General features: G+C 43.6%; 1 protein-coding gene across 3 annotated transcripts in view; it reads left to right on the top strand.

Moving 5' to 3' along the window:
• The window catches only part of ano5a (anoctamin 5a), a 58,346-nt gene extending 32,319 nt beyond the window's left edge, over positions 1 to 26,027 (top strand). For 2 of the 3 annotated variants that reach the window (XM_082160423.1, XM_082160424.1), the window contains 9 exons: positions 1,178 to 1,252; positions 4,455 to 4,683; positions 5,036 to 5,214; positions 5,399 to 5,496; positions 5,731 to 5,861; positions 12,701 to 12,906; positions 15,082 to 15,284; positions 15,376 to 15,481; positions 23,792 to 26,027. In XM_082160423.1, coding sequence (XP_082016549.1) covers positions 1,178 to 1,252; positions 4,455 to 4,683; positions 5,036 to 5,214; positions 5,399 to 5,496; positions 5,731 to 5,861; positions 12,701 to 12,906; positions 15,082 to 15,284; positions 15,376 to 15,481; positions 23,792 to 24,028 — 1,464 coding nt within the window. In that variant the 3' untranslated portion in view covers positions 24,029 to 26,027. The remainder of the gene's footprint in view (positions 1 to 1,177; positions 1,253 to 4,454; positions 4,684 to 5,035; positions 5,215 to 5,398; positions 5,497 to 5,730; positions 5,862 to 12,700; positions 12,907 to 15,081; positions 15,285 to 15,375; positions 15,482 to 23,791) is intronic. The other variant, XR_014202910.1, reaches the window with a different exon arrangement.

The raw sequence follows: 26,027 nt of genomic DNA, 5'->3' as shown, positions 1-26,027 counted from the left end.
ACGAAACAACTCTCCAGGACCATGAATGAGGAATAAAGGATTTGTAATTAATTTTAATGACTGATTCATTTAGCAGTGTATTATGCTACTGACATTTTTTTCTTCATTCTACAGAGAATTTGTTGTTTGCTCATAATGTTCATTGCAAGATTTTCTTGAATTTCACCATTTGCCCTGCATTTAAATGTTTGTCAAACTTATATTGCAGCTGTTCTTCATTGTTTTATCTCTTCTTTCAGCTGATTTTATATTAGCTAATCATATTTTCTCAACTGTACATAATTGTAAACTCAGGCAAATTAAAAGGGTTACTAGGCTAGTTAGAAAATGTTAAAACTAGACTTGGCTAGGATATTGGTGAGTTGTGCGTTGTAAGGTGGATCCATTAGTCAGTGCCGTTTAACATGAAATAAAAATGAGACCGATGAATAGACGTATAATATGTTTAGTTTGTTGTACTGCATTAAGGTCTCTGGTCAAATCTAATTGTCTCAGTCCATATTTTATGAAGTTTTTCAGTGTTTCATAAGCTGAGCATAGTGAATGACACGTGTACATTCACACAAAGCTGTAAAATCTACTGTTAATGTTGAGAAAACTAGTTAATCTGAAATGCAGTCAAATTCAATTTCAAACCGTATAAATATGAATGTGGTTTAGATTGGGTTTGTAAAAATCTGCTGTCTAATAGTGTTAAATGGACAGAAAATGAGTTTACAGAGTCACCTTAGGTGTTGAAGGTAATCTCCCGAGTTTGGACGTCAAGGTTAGTTTATCCACCAACCGCCTGAGAAACTAGATAAATGCGTGTTTGTTTGACATTTTGCTCACGCTGTATAGGAACAGGAGTGGGTTCTAGACCAGACACCAGCTGATAAAGCAGGCAGGTTTATCCTGTGCTGGACCACTGTTGTCTTGTGGGTAAGGCAGGCACAGGACGAAAAGAGATTGGTTTGATGTGTGTGAGTGTGTGTATAGCATTAGCGACCTGCTCGCAGTGTGATCCCAGCTAGTCGTAGAATTGATCTGATTCTAGCGATCTCGTTAGAAACAGGAAGAGTCCTCTAGACAGCATTGTGGACACTGACAGCACTAGTACAGTGCTAGATTAGGGCTTCTGTCCCAGGTGTGTGGTGGTGGTTGCTCATGTTCCCTGCTTTGCTTGCTTGCTGTGTAGGAGATGGAGCCCTATTTACCTCTAACAAGCAAGTGTGCTCGCTCAATGCTGTCTGGGGCCACCGTCCTCTTCTGGGTGAGCATCAAAACGGTCTGCTACTTGTAGCAGACTAAGACTTTCATTTTCCTTATACAGTAAAGTACAAATGTTGTCACCTTTTTATATTAGCACATAATGTACAAAAATACAGTGGGGTTCAAAAGTCTTAGACAACACTGAAAATCTGGGATTCAAAATTGAATTAAACTTGGAAGTTTTGAGATTTTTAAACATCATAAATGTTATGACATAACACCATGTCCTAACTAGACACGATGCGATAAGATTCCTCTATTTATCTGTCCACACGACTACGAGACGCTACAAAATCAATCAAAATCCACAGCCAATCAGCGTGTGGGCGGAGTCTCTCTGCAAGCGAACTGCACTCGCAACCAAATTGATAAGCACATAATCAAATTCATAAATATTTCACAAATTTTAACATTATTACAAAATACACACTGAATGACTGAAACCATCTTTGTTATAGAGTGCACCTGTTTGTTACAGTTTATGTTCTTGGTTCCTTTAATTTAAAGGTAAATTAAATGATCCATTGTGGCTTTCAGTATGGCTATAAAGGTCATTAAAAATATATATTCAAACTCACATTAAATTAAACATTAAAGGAATACTTACCCACAAATAAAAATTACCCCATGATTTAATCCCCCTTAAGCCATCCTAGGTGTATATGACTTTCTTATTTCAAACGAACACTTTAATAAAGTTTTTCACATGGATATTTTTCTTACAAAAATGCTTTGATGGATGGATGCACTTTTTTGGGCGTTTTAAAATATCATCCTCCATTCACTACCATTATAAAGCTTGGAAGAGCCAGGATATTTTTAAATATATCTCTGATTGTCGTTGTATGAAAGAAGAAAGAGTCATATACACCTAGGATGGCTTGAGGGTGAGTAAATCATGGGATAATTTTCATTTTTGGGTGAACTAACACTTTAATAGGCTAAATGCCACGGACTTCCGTTCTGATGCTTCCGGACTCTTCAGCCAGCTTTAGTACTTCCGGTTCACGTTAACGTTTGCTGTAGCTATGTCGTTTTTTACGCGATCGCTGCAGGACCTGCCAAGTATGACGGCAAACGATGTACATCGGATAATCCAAGCCACATCGAAGACACCAACATCAAAAAAGGACAAAGGTTTTAAATTGTATGTGTCCAGCTGTATAAACAACTACGAAAGCCTTACGCCTCAGCTCCTCATCAGAAGGAAAAGTAAAAAACTAAGTACAGATTTGTACTTTCCAGATGCCTGGCACTGTGGCACACAGCAGTGTTCGGCAGTAGTACCAGACACTCTCTGGTATTTAAACTTTTATGACTTCATGTCAACTAGAAGCAGCTACCAAAACAAGTAGACGCTTAGGCTAACCGGAAGTATTCGTGGTGGCTGACATTTCAGCGGATGTACGTCACAACAGCCGTTGGCATTTAGCCTATTAAAGCACATAATCATTACATGAGATTATCATCTTTTGTTGTAGAAACGGTTTCTAAAATATACTCGCTCATTGTGTATCGCCGTCATGGTTGAATAGGACAAAAAGTCTGATTAGCTTGGAAAAGATACCCTTGATCGTGTCATGGCATCCGTTGCATCTGGTTAGGACACAGTGATGAGGTGAACAAGAAATATTTGAGATTCTGCACTATTTCTTCAATAATCAAATAATCAAATTTGTTTAATGCTCCTTGGATCATTTTCAAATCATGCTGGATAACGTCAGATTTGGTTCAGCTCGAGTGCTGCTGTCATTTACGCAAAATAGAGACACAAAATACTAAGAAATTCTTATTTTTTCCCTTTTTTTTCTTTTTCAAATAAAACCAATTGCTCATTACAAAATAGACAAAAACATTTTCACTAGTGGTCTCAGATTTTTGAACCCCATTGAATATATTAGCTCTGTTCCAATGCCTAGTGAGCTGTCTACATACAACAGGCAGGGGTTCCCAATCCCGCTCCTGGAGATCTGCCTTCCTGCAAAGTTCATCCAACCCTGATTCAACACAACTGAAGCAGCTAATGAAGTTCTTCAGGGGCTCTTGATAGTTACACACAGTTGTGTTGGATCGGGGTTCATCTCCCTAGCTCTGCAGGAAGGTAGATCTCCAGGAACAGGATTGAGCACCCAAGGTCTAAGGCATCATGTGCAAAGATGTTATTTAATGCTGAAAAGTCAGTTAGCAATGGACTGTTTACTCAATAAATGCATGTACTATGTTCTTCCATGCTTATTAGAGTTTTGTGTCATTAGCTAAGCAACATGCTAATATCAAAAACAGTTTAAATCCATTGTGAATGAAATCTTCTGTAAACTTTGCATATAGAATGCTTTTTGTTTAATGTTGTGTATTAAATTATATATTATTATTATTGTATTGTATTTAATGACTACCTTTGTGCAGTGTTCCAAATTAATAACTTAAGAGGTTTCACTGCAGTTAGGTGGCATTTACACAACATCGTTTTCAAGCAAAAACTGAAAACTTTTTATGCGTTTTGGTGGCCTGAAAACGCAAGCTTTTGAAATGAGGTTTCAAAGTGCACGTTTTTGAAAATGAGACCGTTATTGTCTTCATGTAAACTACAAAACCGTGAATTTACAGTACGCATGCGAATTACGTTTTCAGTCTATAGGCATGTGTGTTTCTTTACAAAGTGACATCGCCAACTACTGGCCTGGCAGCAGAATACAGCGATTTTAGTCTTTTCCGCGGATCCGTGTGAACGGGATCGATTTGAAAACGTTGTCGCCTGCATGCATAAAATGCAAAGCAAAAACGTATTTCATTTTTTTAGTACATTATCATATAAATATACCCTTAGAAGCTGCCTATGTTGGTAGTAGTTTTGAAACAGAGCTATTATATACAAATATTAAATAGCAGATATCTATTTGCATAATATCTGTGTTAGACTGATGATTGAATGTTAATAAGTCACTGGACTGTATGGACACAGAATCACACATCAGTGAGTCAGTAAGTTAAATCACCAGCATTTTGCCTAAGGATGCATGTGTTTACCAGCATGAGGCATGTTACTGTTTTGGCATGTCGTAGTTCCTAGTTTTCACAGTGTTCTAATAAAAAAATAAAATAAAAATTCAATATTTTTGTATGAATAATTGAGTAGTATACTAATTGCAGTGTACGAGTTGTTTTGTGTGTGTGACGTTTACCTCTCTCGCCCCAAAACCCAGATCTCTCTGATTATCGCCAGTATTATCGGTGTGATAGCGTACCGTCTGGCAGTGTTTGCTGCGTTTGCCAGCATCATGAAGGACAGCCCAACCAATAAGCTGGATGTGGTTGGAAGCTTCATCACACCCCAGTTTGCCACATCCGTAACTGCTTCCTGCATCAACTTCGTCATCATCATGATTCTGAACTTCCTGTATGAGCGCGTAGCCATCAAGATCACTGATATGGGTGAGTCTTTCTTAACCTCAAACCTTTAACCTCAATTATGCTGACTAAAAAATCAAAGTAATGTTTTAAATTTTTAATAAATATAATAATTAAAAAAAACATTTATATAAGATTATAAATAAATGTTATTTATTATCATTTAGATTTTTTGTCCAAAACTATTCTATTAATTTATTGTATTTATTTGTCATTTGCAACTTCCAATTTGTGAACGGATTGTTCTGATATGTTCCAATCAATTCATAAATGCTGGTTTATAAATAATTGTACAATTACTAAAGTATTTCCGTAATAAACATATTTTTGTAGGTTTGCATACTGAAATTTATTCACTTGTTTGTTTTTTTCACAGAGGTTCCCAAAACCCATGTGGAGTACGAGAACAAGCTAACAGTGAAGATGTTCCTCTTCCAGTTTGTCAACTACTATTCCTCGTGTTTTTACGTCGCCTTTTTCAAGGGCAAATTTGTGGGTTACCCTGGCAACTATGCCTACATGTTCGGCAAATGGAGTGGGTTGAGAAATGAAGAGGTAGACCTGACATCCCATCAGAATTATTTTCAACTTCACCTTTTAAAATGTTGTTATGCATGGATTATTGTCTGTGTAACTTTAATTTATATGAATTGTGTATAGAGTTAAAGCACAATAAAATGCATATTATTGTATAAAATTATAATGAATGAAATTATGATGATCATAATTGTCTTTCCAGTGCGAGCCAGGCGGCTGTTTGATTGAGTTAACCACTCAGTTAGTGATAGTGATGGTGGGTAAACAGGTTTGGGGGAACATACAGGAAGCGCTCGTCCCGTAAGTCCCCATGACATCATAATCACACATTATATTCATAACCATCATTATTTGTTGCATGACCAGGGTATATACCTTAAGTAATTCTTAATGTCATGACTAAACAGAGTATAATAATTCAGATCCTCTCAATGTGGCTGTGTGTTTTTAATTGATTTATTAGTGTTAATTATTTGTTTATTGATAGTGGGTAGTGTTTTATATATTTCTATATCTTCATGTTTATGTATGTAGCTGGTTGCGTAACTGGTGGGTGAGCAGAAGTGCTCGTAATCATCCAGAGAGTCTGTACAGCCGCTGGGAGCAGGATCATGACCTCCAGACCTTCAGTCAGCTCGGCCTGTTCTACGAGTACCTGGAGATGGGTGAGTGGAGACACGGACACACACACACACACACACTCAGGGCAAAAACAAAAGTGTGCAATACAATTCAAAGTGCTTTACACAGAAAGGAATTAAAATAATCACAAAATAAAAGCAAGGAAAATTAAAACCGTTATAAAAGGAATTAAAAGAGATGTATGATACAGTTATAAAATGAATTAAGAGTAAAAAGATGATAGAAACTCAGCACGGCTTTTCACAGGAAGAAGAGTCAGTGTTGTTCTGCACTGTTAATGTCTTCAGACGTTGAAAAATGTCTCCCAGTTTGTTTGAGTTTAATGTGAGACCAAATATTCAAACCTGAGCTAAACATGAGCCTGATGGACTCGTTCTCAAGACACTTCTTGGTTGTGTTTGCAGTTTGAGCAGGAGCAAAAATAACATCTGATCATCTTTAGAGAAGAGCTTTTCATTTCTGCAGTATTCTCCTGAACTCCAAAGCATGAGAACTCCAGAAGCAAGTAGCTTCACTGAGCTACAAATGCATTTATTATTATATTTCTCAGCAGATTTTTGAAGACATCGCTTATGCAACTCGTGTTTTGTTGTGATTCAACCTTCATTCTGTCTTTGATGGTTTTCTGAGACATCAATGGCTTTTTAAATACTGCATTTTGGTGAAGACAAAAAAAAAAAGCTTAGTGTTTAGCCATTTGTGGCTTGGCCCTTTTTTTGCCCAGGAGTGTTTATATAAAATCATATATAAAAGATACAAGCAATATATTACCTTCAGTTATTACACAGCGCTCTAGAATACTTGATTCATTTTCTCTACAAGAAAGCTAATGAAATAATTTCATCTCAAATCAATATGTCATGCCCATGTATTAATTTCATACGTTGCTGTGAAATGAGTAGACTTTGCACTGGGGCCAAATAAGCATTTTTTGATAACACTTTAATTTAAGGTGACGTAGTTACACGTCACATGTACTTACTATAGTAATAACAGTAAATTATGCATAATTACAAGTAACTAAACCAAACCCTATACTTAACCGTAACTCTATAGTAGGTACATGTAGTTAATTAAGATTATCTGAGTACAATGTACAATGTAACTACGTCACCTTAAAATAAAGTGAAACCGTAACTTTTATGTAAATTATGAACTGTTAGCTATAGACCTGTAGGCCATATTGAATTTCACAGTGAAGAAAATGAGGCTGTGAGGAATTGGCTATACCGTGGCACTGGTCTTAGTTCCCTTTCAAGGGAACTCCCGTTGCGTCGAGAAAATGACGCTGTGGGAACGCTTTGCGTGATGACGTCTTGAAGCACATGTAAAATCAGTCCAATGGTGTGGCGGAACGTCAGAGGCGGGTGACGTCACGTACCAGGAAGCTATAAAAGCCGGCCCGAAACAGAAAACGAAAGCTTTCTGAGTCTTCAGTTGCGCTCTGTGTTGAATCTGTCCTTGTTATTTGGTGTTGTCTGTCTATATTATATATATATATTCAGTATGGCGAGCAAGCAGCAGTTTAGAGTGTGTGTCCATCCCTGCCCGCGTTATTTAACGGGAGGTGATACTCACACTCTTTGTGTTGTTTGTTTGGGTGAGGAGCATGCCCAGTCAGCACTCGAGGGTGGTGACTGTGTGCATTGCGACGCGCTTCCATTGCGCACGCTCCGATCCCGCTTGGCTCGGTTCAATCCCGATCGCGTTCCCCAGGGCTCGGGTCCCGCCGCGGCTGAGGCTCGGCGGCGATCTCAGACCTGGGGTTCGCAAATGGATCTGTCAGTGGATGTTGAGACGGGCTCTGCCTTATCTCAGCATCAATCTGACAGATCCAGTGCCTCTCATCAGGGTGTGGAAGCACGCATTGCGGTTTCTTCCCCCCCGATAGAGGCACCAATACTGCAACTGTCCAGCTCTGAGGAGTTGGATGTTGTGAGTATTGAAGCTGAGTCTGAGGATTCGCCACCTCAGTCTCAGGCGTTTGAGGAACTGCTCGATGTTATTACTAGAGCAGTTGACAGACTATCTATTGAGTGGCCAGAGGATAGGCAGGACGTTCGTTCGAAAAGTAAGCTCGACGAACGCTTCCTGCCATCTCGTACACAGCCTCAGCGAAGAAGCCTTCCGTTTTTCCCCGATCTCCACACCGAGGTGTCGAAATCGTGGGGAAAACCGGTTTCATACAGAGTGTATGCACCACAAACATCCCACTATTCTTACATTCACAAATATAAAGAATATGGTTATGGGGAGATGCCGAAGGTGGAGGAGACGCTTGCGAGCTATCTCTCTCCAGCAACGGCATCTTCCCTGAAAGCTCCTTCACTTCCCTCTAAGCCAGTAAAATTCACATCATCTCTGGTTCATAAATCGTATGCAGCCGCTGGTCAAGCTGCAGCGTGTCTGCATACGATGTCTATTATGCAAGCCTATCAGGCAGAATTATTGGGGGATTTAGAGGAGGGCGGGGGAATTGGTCCTGACACAGTGGCTGAACTACGCAGAGCCACAGATCTGTCTCTCAGGGCCACCAAGGAGACCGCTAAATCAATCGGGCGGTCTATGGCAGCCCTGGTGGCCACTGAGAGGCATCTGTGGCTCAATTTGAGCGATATAAAAGAGAAAGAAAAGCTCGTTCTCTTAGATGCTCCGGTTTCCACTGTTGGTTTATTTGGTGATGCAGTAAACAGTGCGGTAGCTAAATCTCAGGAAGCTGCTAAACAGGCAGCTGCATTACAAAAACTTCTCCCCCGCCGTTCTTTCATTGAGGCTGCTGAGCGGGAGCAGCCTCACTCCTCTAAAGAGCGCTGAACATCGTGCCACTCAAAAACAGAGTGTGTCCTCTCGTGCTCCCCCACAAAAATCTCGGGGACACGGAGGGCGCTCTCAAACCCAGCAGTCTTCGAGGGGTAAAACGGATCTGCGGACCGTTATTACCGCCAAGAAGGCTGCTGGGGAAAAGTCCTGATGTCTGAGGGCTCAGGACAAATGAGGGTAGTCCCCCCGAAGCAGAGCGGTTAACACCTCTTTTCACGGTGCCCGTCTCTCTTCGGTGCCCTCAGGGGACCGTTCTGCCAACCCTGCCACCTCTGGTGTTACAGGGCGCAGCGGTCTCCGGCGAGCACATATCTCAAGGTCCACCCGGAAACGTAGTGGCCTCGGGATGCCCGCCCCCTCTGAGGAGGGTGCTAGAGCAGTCTGTTTGGTCGTTCCCTGCCGGTGCGCCGTTACAGGGCGACGAACCGACTACTCAACAGCAGGAGAAAAATACGGTGCCGTCTCTCTTCGGTGCCCTCAGGGGACCGTTCTGCCAACCCTGCCGCCTCCGGTGTTACAGGGCGCAGCGGTCTCCGGCGAGCACATATCTCAAGGTCCACCCGGAAACGTAGTGGCCTCGGGATGCCCGCCCCCTCTGAGGAGGGTGCTGGAGCAGTCTGTTTGGTCGTTCCCTGCCGGTGCGCCGTTACAGGGCGACGAACCGACTACTCAACAGCAACAAAATCCAGAAACCAGTCTCGAGAGACTGGTACCTCTAGTAGAATCTTTGACAGCGTGGAAGCTACTGTCAAATGTTTCTCGTTGGGTCCTGCAGACCGTGGAAAAAGGGTATTAGATACAATTCTATTAACGCCCACCGCGGTTTATGGGGGTCCTGCCCACAGTGGTGGGCCCCGAGCAGGTTCTGGTTATGGAACAGGAAGTAAACACTCTGTTAGAGAAAGGGGCCATAGAATATGTACCCCCCTCCAACAGGGAAACCGGGTTTTACAACCGGTACTTCATAGTTCCAAAAAAGGACGGGGGATTGCGTCCCATTTTAGATCTTCGAGTTCTGTACGAGTACATGCAGCTCAAGTTCAAAATGTTAACCTTGAGACAAATCGTGCCACAGATCAGGTCCGAGGACTGGTTTGTCACGATAGACCTCAAGGACGCATATTTCCATCCGTCCGTGTCATTGGAAGTTCCTGAGGTTTGCTTTCGGGGGCAAAGCATACCAATATCGAGTTCTTCCATTCGGCCTAGCTTTATCACCCCGCACTTTCACCAAATGCGTGGATGCAGCTCTGGCGCCTCTGCGCCTCCGGGGTATTCGCATCACGAACTACATCGACGATTGGTTGATTTTAGCTCAGTCGCATTAGATGGCGGTTCAACATCGAGATGTTGTTCTCGCCCATATGAAAGAGTTGGGGTTACGGCTGAACGCCAAGAAGAGTGTGCTTTCTCCATTTTAGAGGACCACTTTTTTAGGCGTGGTTTGGGATTCAGTGTCGATGCAGGCGCGCCTGTCATCGCCACGCTTCGATTCCAGCCTGGCAGCTGTGAGAAGTGTAAAGCTAGGCCAGCTACTCACTGTCAAACAGTTCCAGAGACTGTTGGGTCTCATGGCAGCAGCTTCCAACGGGATACCTTTTGGACTGCTGCACATGAGGCCCCTGCAGTGGTGGCTCAGGACCAGAGGGTTTTTCCCCGAGGGGCAACCCATTTCGCACAATCAAGGTCACGCGGTGATGCCTACGTGCCTTGGTTATGTGGAAGAACCTTGGTTCCTGTCCCAGGGCCCAGTGCTGGGAGCTCCTTGTCGTCGCAAACTGCTAACGACGGATGCTTCCCTCACGGGTTGGGGAGCGATCCTGAGGGTCGCTCATCTCAAGGTCTGTGGGAAGACCATCATCGTTCCTGGCATTCTATAGCCTAGAGATGTTAGCTGTCTTCCGGGCTCTGAGGAGCTTTATCACAGGTCTCAGGGGACACCATGTGTAGTACATACGGACAACACGTCGGTAGTCGCCTATATCAAGGGGGTTTGCGCTGGCATGCCATATCCTCTTGTGGTCCCAGGGGAAGTTGCTGTCACTCAGGCAGCCTACATCCCCGGGGTCCAGAATATAGGAGCAGACACTCTGTCGAGACAGGGGCCGAGGCCCGGGGAATGGTGGCTCCACCCCCGAGGTGGTGGAGCTGATATGGAAATTATAAGTGGATCTGTTTGCGTCTCGAGAGACGTCTCACTGTCCACTTTGGTTCTCCTTCACGCATCCAGCTCCTCTGGGACTGGATGCTATGGTACAGACGTGGCCGAGGCTACGTCTGTACGCCTTTCCCCCAGTTGCTCTGCTCCCGGGAGTTCTGGAAAGAGTTCGCAGGGACCGGGTTTCCCGATCTTGTGTCCCTCCTCGACGGGCATCCTCTGGAGTTACCCGTCAGGAGGGACCTTCTGTCCCAGGCAGAGGGCTCGATATTTCACCCTCGGCCAGAACTGTGGAACCTGTGGGCTTGGCCTCTGAGGGGGCCCAGCTCATAGAGTCAGGTCTCTCAACCGAGGTTGTTGAGACCATTCTACAGTCCAGAGCTCCCTCCACGAGGAAACTTTATGCCCTGAAGTGGAGAGTATTCACTTCTTGGTGTAGTGACCGTCGGTTGGACCCAGTCCACTGCCCAATTGGTACAGTGCTGGAGTTCCTGCAGGAACGGTTCACTGCAGGTCTGACCCCGTCCACTTTAAAGGTCTATGTGGCGGCCATAGGTGCTTACCACAGTCCTTTGGGTGGAATGTCTGTGGGGAAAGACCCCTTGGTATCTCGTTTCCTTCGTGGCACTTGGAGGTCCTCCTCCCTTTCGAAATCGGACCAGGAGGCGAATAATTTGCTTTGCCCTGTTCGGGCGTTAGACGCGTATGTCCACAGAGCTGCCCTGTGGCGTAAAAGTGACTTTTGCTCCCCTAACAAGGGAGGTCCAGTGTCTAAGCAAAGGATGAGCAAGTGGGTGGTTGAGACTATCTCACTGGCTTATGAGGCGGCTGGACAGCCTTCTCCTTTGGCTGTCCGGTCGCTCTCTACTAGGAGTATGGCGGCCTCTAAGGCCCTTATTTCAGGAGTTTCTTTACAGGACGTCTGTGATGCGGCAGGCTGGTCCTCACCGCACACTTTCGTCAGGTTTTACTCTCTGGATCTAGACTCTGCTCCAGGGTCTCATGTCTTGTCTTCCTAGTGCTGCTCTACGGATTTCACACAGGACAGACATTTGTAGCTATGGAGGCGTTGGTATAGACGTTCCCACAGCGTCATTTTCTCGACGCAACGGGAGTTCCCTTGAAAGGGAACGCCTCGGTTACGACTGTAACCTCGGTTCCCTGAAGAGGGAACGAGCGTTGCGTCGCCTTGCCATATCTCCTTCATGCCTGTCAGCGCGACTTCAGACTTTACGAAGCTTTCGTTTTCTGTTTCGGGCCGGCTTTTATAGCTTCCTGGTACGTGACGTCACCCGCCTCTGACGTTCCGCCACACCATTGGACTGATTTTACATGTGCTTCAAGACGTCATCACGCAAAGCGTTCCCACAGCGTCATTTTCTCGACGCAACGCTCGTTCCCTCTTCAGGGAACCGAGGTTACAGTCGTAACCGAGGCGTTTTCAAAACTCTCAACTTTCAAGTTTTAAGAAGTTTTTGTCAAATGAAAGTTATTTGGAAAGATGTTTTGTGAGCTGAACAATTGGCATGTTGTTAAACAACAGTACAATCCATTGAACACACTGTACTTGTCCCTCACAGCCTCGTTTTTTTATTCCTGTCAAATATTAAATATGGTGCTTTCTTACTAAGGTCTATAATTTAAAAAATATTTATAAAATATTATATATATATATATGTAGATAATTACTTTAGTTAAGCTACATTAAAAATACTCTTTTATAAATTAAATGATGAATTGCTTGTTACTTAACTAGAGTTTCAAAGTATCTTGCAACTTTTATTTGAACAAGCTTTCAACCTGCAATATCTCAGTTTTGCAGACAGATGGTGCTGTAGCTTATCTTTGTGTGTAGTAGCACTTCATCTCATCTTTGTTTTGCAGTTATCCAGTTTGGCTTCATCACCCTGTTTGTGGCCTCTTTCCCGCTGGCTCCTCTGCTGGCTCTGATGAATAATATCTTGGAAGTGCGAGTGGATGCCTGGAAGTTCACTACACAGTTTCGCAGGCCTGTGGCAGCAAAAGCACACAGCATTGGGGCATGGGAGGAGATCCTCAACATGATCGCTGTTTTCTCAGTGGTCACCAATGTGAGTCTGTACCACATTATGGTTCTGGTTCCGATTCCACTTAACACCTGAAGAAAACTCTTTTACTAACAGTTATGATGAAAATAATAAGTCAGGAGCCGTTCTGACTACTGTAGACTTGTTTGAGGTATTTAAGCTGATAGCTCACGAGTCTTTTAGATTGATTCATCTAAAACAATTAACCGTGTAACCGGTTTATAAGAATCATTGCTACACATACACATGGAAGCTTGTTTCCACCACAGAATAAATAATTAGAAAGGTAATTGCGAGTTTTAACTCACAATTCGGACTTTTTTTCTCGCAAATCTGACTTATTTCTCAGAATTGTGAAATATAAACTCGTAATTGCATGTTCTAAAGTCAGAGTTGGGAGATAAAAACTCGCAATTGCGAGAAAAAAGTAAGAATTACCTTTTTTTTTAATTCTATGGTGGAATCACGTTTTCATACCTACAGCTCATTACCATATTCTTGGTTGTATTATTTTCAGTAATTGTATGGCCTATCGTCAACTTTAATTTACTTATAAACTGGTTATGAAGCATATCCTGACCAGAAATGGTATCAAAGTAGGTAATGAAACAGCATTTAAGTAGTACATGTCATTGTAATAAGGGATCCACTGGAGGCAAGTTGAGAAATGAGAACCCAAGTGCAGTTTATTGTAACTAAAATAAAACATGAAACAAAAACATGACGTGGCATGAAAACAAAAACCATGGCATGAACATGAAACTGATGCTGCGTTCACACCGGACGCGAATAGCGCGTCAAATTCGCGCCTGCCGCGTGTAGTTTGACGCTTGACCACTTTGTGTTAATTCGCGTGTCTAACGCGCGTAAAAACAAAAGTTTGAAGCGAGATTTACGCGTGTCAGAGGTGAAAGTTTTGGCGGCCATCTTTTTTAGATGTTTATCGAGCATTAGCATTAGCATTAATCGAGAGAGTCACCGCTCGTATATGCTCGGGAGAGCAGAAACAGCTGCGTAGGGGACATCGTCGCTGTACTCGGGTCCACCAGACCCTCCGGAGGGTTTCAGGAGTTTCACAATTTGCTCCAGGAGCTTGGTTTGGTGGACCTAACGGTGAGGACGCTGACGAGGACAGCGTAGGCCGTAAGGCCTCGGCCTCGAGTGGTCGCTGCCTGACGAGCCCGCGCTCTACAGCCCGGCGCGAGGTTCACCCTCGCCCGCACCCACCTAATCTGTCATTTATTTTTGTTTTGATAATAAATGAAGTCAGCCTCCAAAAGTGAAACCTGTCCTGTGATTTTTGTTTTTATACACTAAATTGTGTTTGTTGTCTTTACATTAGAATAATAATGTTTCATATAATCTAGAATAGATATGGAATAAATAGCATTCAATACAAAATGAGTAACGTTATCTCTCATATATTGAAATCGAGTTTTTATGTGAAAGATTTGCTTTGTTGTGCATTTTAGTCATATTACAAAATAATTTATTGAGGCCAAACATAAAATAACATTGTAAACTGTCACTTCACCACGTGACAGCAGCAAGCAGGCTCCTGATTGGTTAACGCGGCGCGAATTGACGCAGAAGTTCAGATTTTTCAACTCGGGCGGCAGACACGAATTCGCGTCAAACTCGAGAATGCACAAAAAGCACTACATAAACATTCGCGCTTAACGCGCCAGACGCTCAGTTCGCGCCATTCGCGCGAACTTGACGCGCGAATGAGGCGTATTCGCGTCTTCCGCGCCGCGCTCTACGCCTCATTCGTGCCGCAGGATTTTTTTACGCGCGTAACGCGTCTTTGCATTGACTTAACATTGAAATCACTCGCGCCTGACGCGCTATTCGCGTCCGGTGTGAACGCACCATGACACTACAGCAGAATAACAGGAAACAATACTTGACAAAGACACATGGCAAACATGAGGGCTTAAATACACAGACTAATGACAAAACAAGGGACACCTGTGAACAATGATCAGACAATTAACCAATGACAAGACATGGCAGGATCACATGACAAACAGGGAATCACATGACAGACATGGAAACAAGACATGACACAGAAACATGACAGTATATCAGTATAATGGCTCCGTGCATTCGGTCCTAAAGTGACCGCAGCCTAATAATCCTTCTGCTCTCTGTGCCATTAATGTTAGTAAGACCTAATGTTATTGATTTGTTTGTCAGGCTTTCATTGTCTCATTCACGTCTGACATGATCCCTCGGCTGGTGTATCTGTATGCGTATCACCCAGGCGATGAGATCACTATGAAAGGATACATCAACAACAGCCTTTCAATCTTCAACATCTCCGCGATTCCAATTGAAAACCGTCCAGAGGACGGCGAGAACCCAGATTGGTACGACAGCACCAACATCACCACCTGCAGGTACTGTGTATGTTTGTGCTGTGTCTTTCTATAGATATTTATGGTAACACTGACAAATGTGTAATAAACATGAAGGCTGTTGATCTTTTAGATACCGTGACTACCGCCACCCTCCAGGACATGAGAAAGAGTACAGTCATACTATGCAGTTCTGGCATATTCTAGCTGCCAAATTGGCGTTTATCATCATTATGGAGGTATGGGCTCTTTAAATTCTCCTCATTCCCTTCAGAAACAGAAGTACATTTTAGCATACTTTGAAAAAGAGTGCCAAATGCATTGTCAATCATTTATGGTAAACCAAAATGTACTTTAATGTCATTTCTATTGAAACTTGTATTTAAATATATTTCTAATTACACATTTGCAATGATGTAGTTGTAATTTAGTACATTTAAAATATAATAACTTTAAATGTAATATCGAAAAACGCACTACAGTTTAGATTATAATCAAGTGCTATACATGTGCTTTGTGTTAGTCAGCATAAAAATAAATGTACTTAAAAGCATGATAATTTAAAATGTACTTTAAAGTTAATCCTCTATGGCATGGTGTTGCCCTCAGGCAACAAACTACCTTTTTGGACCTCACACCGCCCCTTTAATTTTTTTAATATATTTTTATATATATATATAAATAAAATCCCCTGACATGTCTGGGGCTGAAGTGGGTGTGACCTTTTGTTTGGCGGTGGAGCAATCCTTTCATGAAGCAAAGCCACATTGTACACAGTGCCACCAATTAGTAAGATAAATATAACTTTTTAACATGTTTAAGTTAAAATAACGTACTCGGTTACTAACGTAACCTCGGTTCTCTCTAGAAGAGGGAACGAGTACTTGCGTAAGTATCTTACGCTAGGGGAAAACCTCTTTTCCTCGAGATATTGAAGCCAAAAATTATCCTTAATTTTGCAATAATGTAAAACGCATTGCAGCAGCATGCAGACATGGGCGAGACAGCTCGCGCCCCCATTGGCTGCTCTGCGGCAACTGCACCAGCCTATCGATAGAGGCCGCTCATGACGTCAGAACCAATGAGGGTGCTTCTCGCCCATTACGTCATGTCCCGCCGAAAGCGGGTGGGGCTAGAGCTATAAATACGGCCCAGAGAGGCTGGTTTGGTCAGTTTTTTCATCGCTGAAGCGAATCAGAACGTGACGCATGCACGGCAAGATACGCAAGTACTCGTTCCCTCTTCTAGAGAGAACCGAGGTTACGTTAGTAACCGAGTACGTTCTCTTACGAGAGGTTCTCTCGTACTTGCGTAAGTATCTTACTCTAGGGGAACACAGTGTAAAACGCCGTGCGTGCTTGAGACATAACACTAAAGTCCCAAGGGCAGGTGCCCGGGGCTCATACAGTGCCTAATCACAAGGGACTCACAGAGAATCCGGGAAGAGGGGCTAGAATAGCATCATTCCTGTAATATAGAGCTCTGATAAGAGCATATTATATCAAGTGTTCCACACAGCCAGGGCGAACTCGGCCTGGACTGATAAATATGGGGGACTTACGCACTGCCCACAGAAGTATACAGACGATCAGTGATCGACGCTCTAGCAGTTTCGGCATCCTGAGCCGATAGCATCGGGCGGGCAATACTAAAAAATTAAACCAAGAGCAACCTAGCTTGTAAAGCGGGAACCTCGAGGTTATAAAACCTTATAAATGTAGACGGGGAGGCCCAGCCTGCCGCCATATAGATATCTTGCAAGGCAATCCCACTGGACCAAGCCCACGACGAGGCCATGCCTCTTGTGGAGTGCGCTTTGACACCTATCGGGCATTGCAGGCCCTTGGATGTGTAAGCTAGCGCTATAGCATTAACTATCCATCTGGATAGACTCTGTTTTGATGCAGCTAGTCCCTTAGAACGTCCGCTGAACAAAACAAAGAGCTGCTCCGTCTGTCTGAAAACAGATGAGCGAGACACATAGGCTCTTAACGCCCTGACCGGGCAAAGGAAGCCTGCGTCCCCTTCCTCTTCAGATACCGGCAGGACCTACAGGGGGATAACCTGTGCTCTAAACGGTGTATTGAGGGATTTAGGAATCCGTGCTTTGGTTTGAGTATGACTCTCGAGTCATTAGGCCCAAACTCCATACACGTCGCGCTCACTGAGAGCGCTTGCAAATCCCCTATGCGCTTCACTGAAGCGAGAGCCAGAAGAAACACTGTTTTGAAAGACAAGAGTTTCAGGTCTATTGACTGTATTGGCTCGAATGGGGCACCTTTCATGGCTTCCAGACCATTTTGAGGAATAGAGCTGCCTCGTAGATGGAGCTCTAGCCTGTGTGATCGTGTTTAACACTCCCGCTGGGAGGTTAACGGGTACCCGTTGATGGCCCACACATGTAGGGACCAAAGCTCCGGGTAAGGATGCCAGATCGAGCCGTTTGCCTGCGAGAGGAGATCCCTCCTCACCGGTATCGGCCACGGGGCGGTACTCGTCAGCTGCATCAGGACTGGAAACCAGACTTGGTTTGTCCAAAAATGGGGCGACGAGTAGCACCGGGCATCCGCTCTCCCCGATTCGCTCTAACACCTGGGGTAGGAGCGTGACAGGGGGAAACGCATAGAGCGGGCAGCGGGGCCACGTGAGCCAGCGCATCCCTGCTCTTGGAGAAGAATTCCTGACAATGAGCGTTCTCTTGAGACGCAAATAGGTCTATTTTCGCTCTGCCAAATGTCCTCCATAGCAGTTTGACTGTCTGTGGGTGTAAAGACCATTCTCCTGCCGGAAGATAGTTTCTGGACAGTCTGTCTGGTCCCACATTCAGATGGCCGGGCACATGCGCTGCCCTGAGCGAGCGCAGATTGTGCTGAGCCCAGACCAGGAGGTGTTCCGTCAGCCTGTGAAGGATTCTGGATCTGATACCTCCTTGGTGATTTATATAAGCCACCACTGACATGTTGTCCGAACAGACCAAGACGTGGTGTCTTTCATCTGGGGACAAAAAACGCCTCAGCGCGTTGTCGACTGCCATCATTTCCAGGCAGTTTATATGCAGAAGCTTCTCCCGTTCCGACCACTGGCCGAATAACGGTCTGCCCTCGAGCAGCGCTCCCCATCCCGAGGTTGAGGCGTCCGTAGACACCACCTTCACACTCGAGGAAGTCCCCAGGCTTACTCCTGACCGGTACCAGTTGGTCACTGTCCAAGGTTTCAGAGCTGCGACGCATTTCTGATCGACCTTGAGGCGCGCGAGACCGGAGGTCCAAGCTCTGCGCGGCGCGCGCGCTTTCAACCAATACTGCAGCGGGCGCATGCGAAGCAGACCCAGCTGAAGCACTGAGGATGCTGAAGCCATGAGACCCAGCATCCTTTGAAACTTTTTGAGCGGGACTAAAGCGCCGTGGCGAAAAATCTCTGTCATGCGCTGAATACTTAGTCTGCGCTGCGGCGACAGCTGTGCTGTCATAGACAGCGAGTCCAGATCTGTGCCCAGAAAAGATATTTTCTGACTGGGAGACAGCGAACTCTTCGCCCAATTGACTGTGAGACCTAAATTCTCGAGGTGATCGAGTAATATGGTCCTGTGTTCTATGAGCTCCGACTGTGATCGAGCTAGAACCAGCCAATCGTCCAAATAATTCAGCACTCGTATGCCTCGGAGCCTGAGGGGTGCGAGCGCTGCATCCATGCACATCGTGAATGCGCGAGGTGCCAGGGATAGGCCAAATGGCAGGACTGTGTACTGATATGCCTGACCCTCGAAGGCGAATCTCAAAAATCGCCTGTGACGTGACGCTATTTGTATTTGAAAATAAGCGTCTTTCAGATCTATCGACATGAACCACTCCCCTTGGCAAATTTGCGAGAGGATTTTCTTGGTCGTGAGCATTCTGAACCGTCGTTTCAGAAATGCTTTGTTTAGTCGTCTTAGATCTAGAATGGGTCTGAGACCCCCGTCTTTTTTGGGTACCAGAAAAATATCTGCTGTACATGCCCCCTCCGCTCTGAGCTTGTGATAAGGGTTCTATAGCCCCTTTGCTCAGTAGCTTCGCTATTTTGGCTCGAAGTAGGTGTGCTACTTCCTTTTCACCGTAGTATCGATTCGCGCCGCTTTGCGTTGCGGGCGTCGACCGAACTGTAGCGAATAGCCTCTTTCTATAATGTCTAGCACCCACTTCGAAACCCCGGGTAGCCTTGCCCATGCGTTTGCACGAATGGCTAGGGGTTGAATGCGAAGCGCGCTCTGGTCGCTCAGCGACAGAGGGGCTTCAGTATGCTGCAACATAAGCGTCGCGCTTATGACATTTGAGGCAGGGGGCGCGCTGATAACAGTGATAACAGTGATAACTCCTCTGCGGTGGTCAACCGAGAGGGGGAGGGCTGGGCGAGTCCCGTAAGACCTGTCATGTCTATGTGTGAATGTGGGCGTGGGATAGCGGGCACATTTACAACACTGAGAGCATTGTCCGCCTGAGCAGAGCGAATGCATGTTGGTTTCGTTTTCCAGAAACCTTGAGACATGCAGAACGTAGTGTTTGTGGGCACTGGGCAGTGGGCACATTTACCACATTTAATGCGCAATCGATCTGGGTCGATTTCATGTGCGCGAGCCCTGTGTGACGGGCTGTGTTTCTGTGTAGGAATGAGCACTGGGCTTTTTTTTTCTTCTTTTTTTTTCTACACTCATAACACCATCGGCCGTGGCCGGAACACCAGAAAATACACTCTTATGGGATTTATCTGGGTAGCTGTAAAAGCGGCGTTTGTGTGCAGGCACGCGGGCTGTGTCGCTGATTTGTTTACTGCAGAATACACTGGAACAGTCGCATTTACTGGAACTGAACGAGCGAGAAGTTGCCATAGAAACAGAGAGCGTCAACATGCTGGCGTTTGTTTGCAGGCGTGCGTGTATTACAATAGGCTCGTCCACTGCAATATTGACATTTCCAGAGAAATGTGTGAGAATGGAGGTAGATCCAGCCGCAGCTGGACTAGGGACACTCACTTTTCTCCTTTCGCCAGTGACGCACGGAAACCATAGAAACGGTGCTTGGGTGCAGGCGAGCGGGTTGTACAACGCGCTCGTTGGCTGCAAAATTACACATCTGCAGTCGCCTTTTCAGGGAACTGACAGAGCGAGCATTGACAGCATAATTTTATCTGCCGGTGGACCCGGGATCGAACACGGGTCTCTCGTGCGATAGCCTGAGAATCTGCCACTGGGCCACAGGGGAAGACACATAGGCATTTAGTTAGCGCGAGTATTATCAGAGAGCGTCAACATGCTGGCGTTTGTATGCAGGCGTGCGTGCGTGCATTACAACAGGCTCGCTCACTGCAGTATTGACATTTCCAGTCGCCTGAACTTCAGAGGGGAATGAGAAATGTATGAGAAATAGAATTCGGCCCGGCCGCAGCGGGACATAAACGCTCTTTTCTCCTTTCGCCAGTGACGCACGGGAACCATAGAAACGGTGTTTGGGTGCAGGCGAGCGGGTTGTACAACGCGCTCGTTGGCTGCAAAAAGCACATCTGCAGTCGCCTTTCAGGGAACTGACAGAGCGAGGAACACAAAGGCTTTCAGATGCACGAGCATATAAGAGCGTCAACATGTTTTCTTCGGCGTTTGCTTGCAGGCACTGCAATATTTATATTTCCAGTCGCCTGATCAGGGAACTGAGAAATGTGTGAGAAAATTCAGGTCAGTCCAGCTTCGGCGGGACTATAAACGCTCTTTTCTCCTTTCGCCGGTGAGTGACGCGTGAAAGGGGCGCAGGGGCAGGGTATAGCTTTCTTGTACGTAAAGAAAAACTAACCCCGACCGTCCGCTTCCAGCCTCCCCTGTGAACGGCGCAGTTTGCGCGGCTCGAACAGAGGGAGAGAGAAAGCTAGCCCCGTGACCGTCCGCTCCTGACATCCCCTGTGAACGGCGCGGTTTGCGCGGCTCGAACAGAGGGAGAGCAGGTATCATCCTCCAAGCAGGCAAGGCAAGCGGGCGCACCGGCGAGCTTTGCGGGTTGGGGGGGAAAGGGGCGTCTTGAAAAAGACGCCCGCCTCTTTTAGTGCAATGAGAGTGTGTGTCGCGGCGGCGAACACACACACATACACAAAACACAGTATCAGAGAAAAGGATATGTACGCCGGAAAGCGTGAGCAGGAACGGCGACTGAAGGCGGCGAGTTGTCGACCGGCAGCTTCAGATGCAGAACAAATCCCGCTGAGTGCTTGAATCAGACGGTGCGGCTTCCTCTCAGGATCCAGCGATGCGTAGGCTCGCTGAAGAGATAAAAAACTGACCAAACCAGCCTCTCTGGGCCGTATTTATAGCCCTAGCCCCACCCGCTTTCGGCAGGACATGACGTAATGGGCGCGAAGCACCCTCATTGGTTCTGACGTCATGAGGGGCCTCTATCGATAGGCTGGTGCAGTTGCCGCAGAGCAGCCAATGGGCGCGCGAGCTGTCTCGCCCATGTCTGCATGCTGCTGCAATGCGTTTTACATTATTACAAAATTAAGGATAATTTTTGGCTTCAATATCTCGAGGAAAAGAGGTTTTCCCCTAGCGTAAGATACTTACGCAAGTACGAGAGAACCTCTCGTAAGAGAACTTCATATTAAAAAATATATGCATGTGCATCCGTATGTAAATAAGTATGTTTGATTGTTTAAAGATTTATTTTGTATTTATATACTAAAACTGTTTTTTTTGTTCGTTGCCTCAGGGCAACACTGTGCAGTTAGACCGCTTTTGTTCAGGCAATATCATAGGGTTAGGAGGACCATATGGTGCATTCAAGTTCTCCTAGGAAGTTTGTTTTTATAAGTTTGGAAAACTCAAAGAATGCGCATTATGTGTCATAATTTATGTTTCGTTGTTGTTGTTGTTGTTAGTATTATTATTATTATACTGCCACAGAGAATGATGGGAAATGTAGTTTGGTCACTCATGCCTATCAGCTCATAAACTGACTAAATGAGTAGTGTTTTCTGCCAAACTTTATATCTCTTCTTCATTAACAGTATACATAATATGTACACAAACTAAATTGTTCTGTCGGAATTCAGAATTAAATTTATCATGATTGAAAACTATTTTCTTCCGCCATTGCTTCCCACTCGTAATTACGACTTTGTGGTGTTGTTCATGTGCATTCAACTCGTAATTAAAATCTTTGCGACATGACTTGAACGCATCAATAGTCAATGTTTTTGTGATCTACTGATACTTGCAGGAAATGGACACAAGAACATTTTACGGGTGAAAGGAGCATGGTTAGGGTCATTCCTTCTGAGAGTGAGGACAGTGAGCTTGAGGAGAGTCAGGAAGAGTGGATCCTTGAATCAGGTTTGAGAGACAATTAGGAGGTCAGGGGTCAGTTAGGGATCAGTCAGCAAAGTAATGTGTGTGTGTGTGAGAGAGAGAGAGAGAGAGAGTCTAGTGTTTGTTTGGTGTAAATGTTTATATGAATATGAACATTTATACATGAGGTGTTATGGGGTGTTAGTTGTAATTAGTAGTAGTAGTTTTTTTTTTTTTTTTTTTTTTGATGTTTGTGATTGATTGAAACCATTTGTGATTGTTATGTGTCCAAAATAAAACTTTTTCTAATGCACATATTGCTTGTTTTCCCTATTCCACCTATGTAGAAAACCTTTGAGTTTTAGTACCCTTGTAGCACATTGTTGCCCTGAGGCAACAAACCAATATCTGGTTCAGGGGTGGGGGGGACACACATTTTATGATGGATATATTATCAGGGACCCCCAAGCTCCCAAAAAATGGGGTGAAAGATTTTTTTCCAAAAAGTCATGCCATACAGGGTTAAATGTTTATTTTGACATTATTACAAAGTGCACTTTTTAAAAGTGTACTTCAGTGTGTTAAGAAATATAGTCAGAATTTGTACTCTCTTTAAGTATATTTATGTGGCCTTCTATTTCAACAATATAAGTACAGTTGTTTTAAAAATATCCTTTTAAGATTTGAAGTACACTACAAGTGCATGTTCAGTACAATTGAACACTGGAGCACTTACAATGTGCACATCATTTCACAACATTTGTCTCTTTAAAAATAGTAGATCCAACTCTGCAATGTGTAAATGTGTTAATTGTGTTCTATAAAACCAGGCAGTTTGGTCTGTTTACACCATGATGCATCACAACTTACATCACAGATAATATTTCACACCAGAAAATTCACACTTTGAGCAACACTTTTGAACAGAAATGAAAGGCAAGGCACTCTGTTGCTTTAACCATTTTTATTTATTTATTTTATTTATTTTATTAGCAATTTAATGTGATTAAATATAAAAAAGTGATAAAAAAAAGAACACATATTTAAAAAATAATAATAAAAAACTTTACTGATGGAATGTAAGAGTGTGTCCTGTGTGAACGGCCATAACGCACTCTTGCTCGTGTGATATTGCTTTATTATTTCTGTTTATCTTACTTAGATTGACTTTTATAATATATTCATGTCATCAATATTAAAATAAACGCTAAACTTTTTCTGCAATAATAATCCTCTTCTCTCCCAGCATGTGGTGTTTGTAGTGAAGTTCTTCGTGGCGTGGATGATCCCCGACGTGCCGTCAGACGTGAAGGCTCGTGTAAAGCGTGAGCGCTACCTCATCCAGGAGTACCTGCACGACTATGAGCTGGAAAAGCTCAAAATCCAGCTTAGCCAGAACAGCCAGAACATTGACCAGTGCACGTGTCCGACCACAGCCTCCGTGCCTATGAAAGTGGAGATGTTATCAGACTGTCTGACCTAACACAGGCCTGTCTGTGCACCTGACAGCCAATGAGAGAAGCTTACACTTCGCTCATGCCACAAACCAATCCTCTCTCTTTCAACACAAAATCACATGCCACTGGTTCCTAACATCTCATGGTTTATGTTGGATAATCTTTTTACTTTGTTTGGGGTATTCCTTGAAAAATCACTCCTATTTTATGTCTCCCAGAGTTCTCATTATCTCATTACCATGTGATGCCTACATGAAGGAAGCATCCAGCATCCAGAATAAGAAATACAAAGTAAAAATCGTATAAATCTATTCATGTGCAGTAGACATATCTAAAGCCGCATGAGTTCAGCTGTAACTCATTTTCTGTCTATGCAGAATGACATTTGCACATGAACAATCAATGTCTTCTCTCTTTCACGTCATTGTTTTCTGTTTATGTTGCCAATGTCTCTTATAAGACACTAAAAACATGCAGTAAAAGATGCTGTTTATGTTCTCTGTTAAGAAACACTGTGTGAAAATCAGGTAGCTGAAGTGTCAGGTTAGAAATGTAAACCAGACATTTTCTTGGCAGGTTTGTGTGTTTCTACGAGAAGGATGTCTCTTTCACACGGTGCCGAAATACAAGCACTCAGCAAAAATGTAACACTTTATTGTTTAGAATGCCGTTAAGCTACCAAAGATAAAATGCCTTAACATCATAGTCATATGCATGGATCCTTTACGTTATTTCAAATGAGACTTTAATATAAAACACTTCTATTTACTACATGTTCAGAATTCATGTAAAAAGAAATTCATATCTAAAAAGGGTTTTCAGGAAAATTGTAATTTTGTGAGTTGTTTCCTATTACGTACAAGTGTGTGTGTTTTTATTTTATTTGTTTTTTTTTTAGTACATTTAGTGTATTTTCTTTTATGATTGAAATATAAGACAGAAACTGGCACTCAAATTATTTAGCAGTATTATCTCATAGATTGAAGCCGCACCGATATATTTGCACACTTCACAGTGCTGTTTGGGTGATGGAGGTGTTGAATTTTCACTCACGCTATTTTTAAAGCAGCTATCACTCTTGTGGTCATAGTTAAAGATTATCTGCACTTTAAAGCCTTACAATGATGTGCAGGAAATCTTCTCAAAGCCAAAGTTGCTCCTGTGATTTAAATGGCCAAGTTAGAAATCTAATTTTTTTTTTTTTAATGTGCCTTTGTTTGTCTAAATATAAAATCCAGGCTGAGTGATTGTTTGTACTTCCTTTCCAATTCGTTTACTGCGTTGTCCTGGTCGGAGAATGACAGTCATGATTTTATGTTTTGCACAAAGCACTTATTGAGAAGTAATTTATCTCAGTGTTATGGAAGCAAGATGTGTGGACAAAGAAACCTTGTGAATTTCTCCAAAACTATGAATGGTTAATTTCCGTTGAACTAAATGCTTCAGAAACTTCAAATCAAACCGTTGTAATGAGGACCATGAAGAGTTGACAATTTGACATGTATATATGCTAATGAGTGTGGAAAATCTTAGCACATGCATTTTGCTGTTATTTGTGACTTGAATATTTAAGTTGGAAATTATGATACATTTTCTGTATTTTTTTTTCTGTATTTTTTTTTTCTGGATCTGTCATGAAGAATTTGATCATTGTTTCATCATTTGAAGAACTGTTATTCATTAAAATGTATGCCGTTTGAATATTTCACTGTTGATGTATGTAGCTGACAATCTGCAAGCTATGCTACAAGATGAAAAGCCATTTATCATTCAACATTATCTGGTCTTTTTAGCATCTCAGCCAGATGTTGAAGTTCTGGGTGATCAAAATGATCAACATTTATGCCTTAACCTTTATCTGTGTTTTTCTTGATAATTACTGTTTTAAGTTGTTTTTATGCATGCTATTTTGGATGTGGATATGAATCTGGTGTTTTTCTCCACTGCTAATGTACCAGAAATGTACTCAATTTTTCATACTTTAAGCAACCCACTGTCACCCAAATAAACTATTGAATCCACAAA

Source organism: Leuciscus leuciscus, assembly GCF_965113295.1.
Source record: "Leuciscus leuciscus genome assembly, chromosome: 25".
NCBI classification, from domain to species: domain Eukaryota; kingdom Metazoa; phylum Chordata; class Actinopteri; order Cypriniformes; family Leuciscidae; genus Leuciscus; species Leuciscus leuciscus.
The sequence above is the reverse complement of the archived record's forward strand: the minus strand, read 5'-3'. Positions and strand labels throughout refer to the sequence as shown.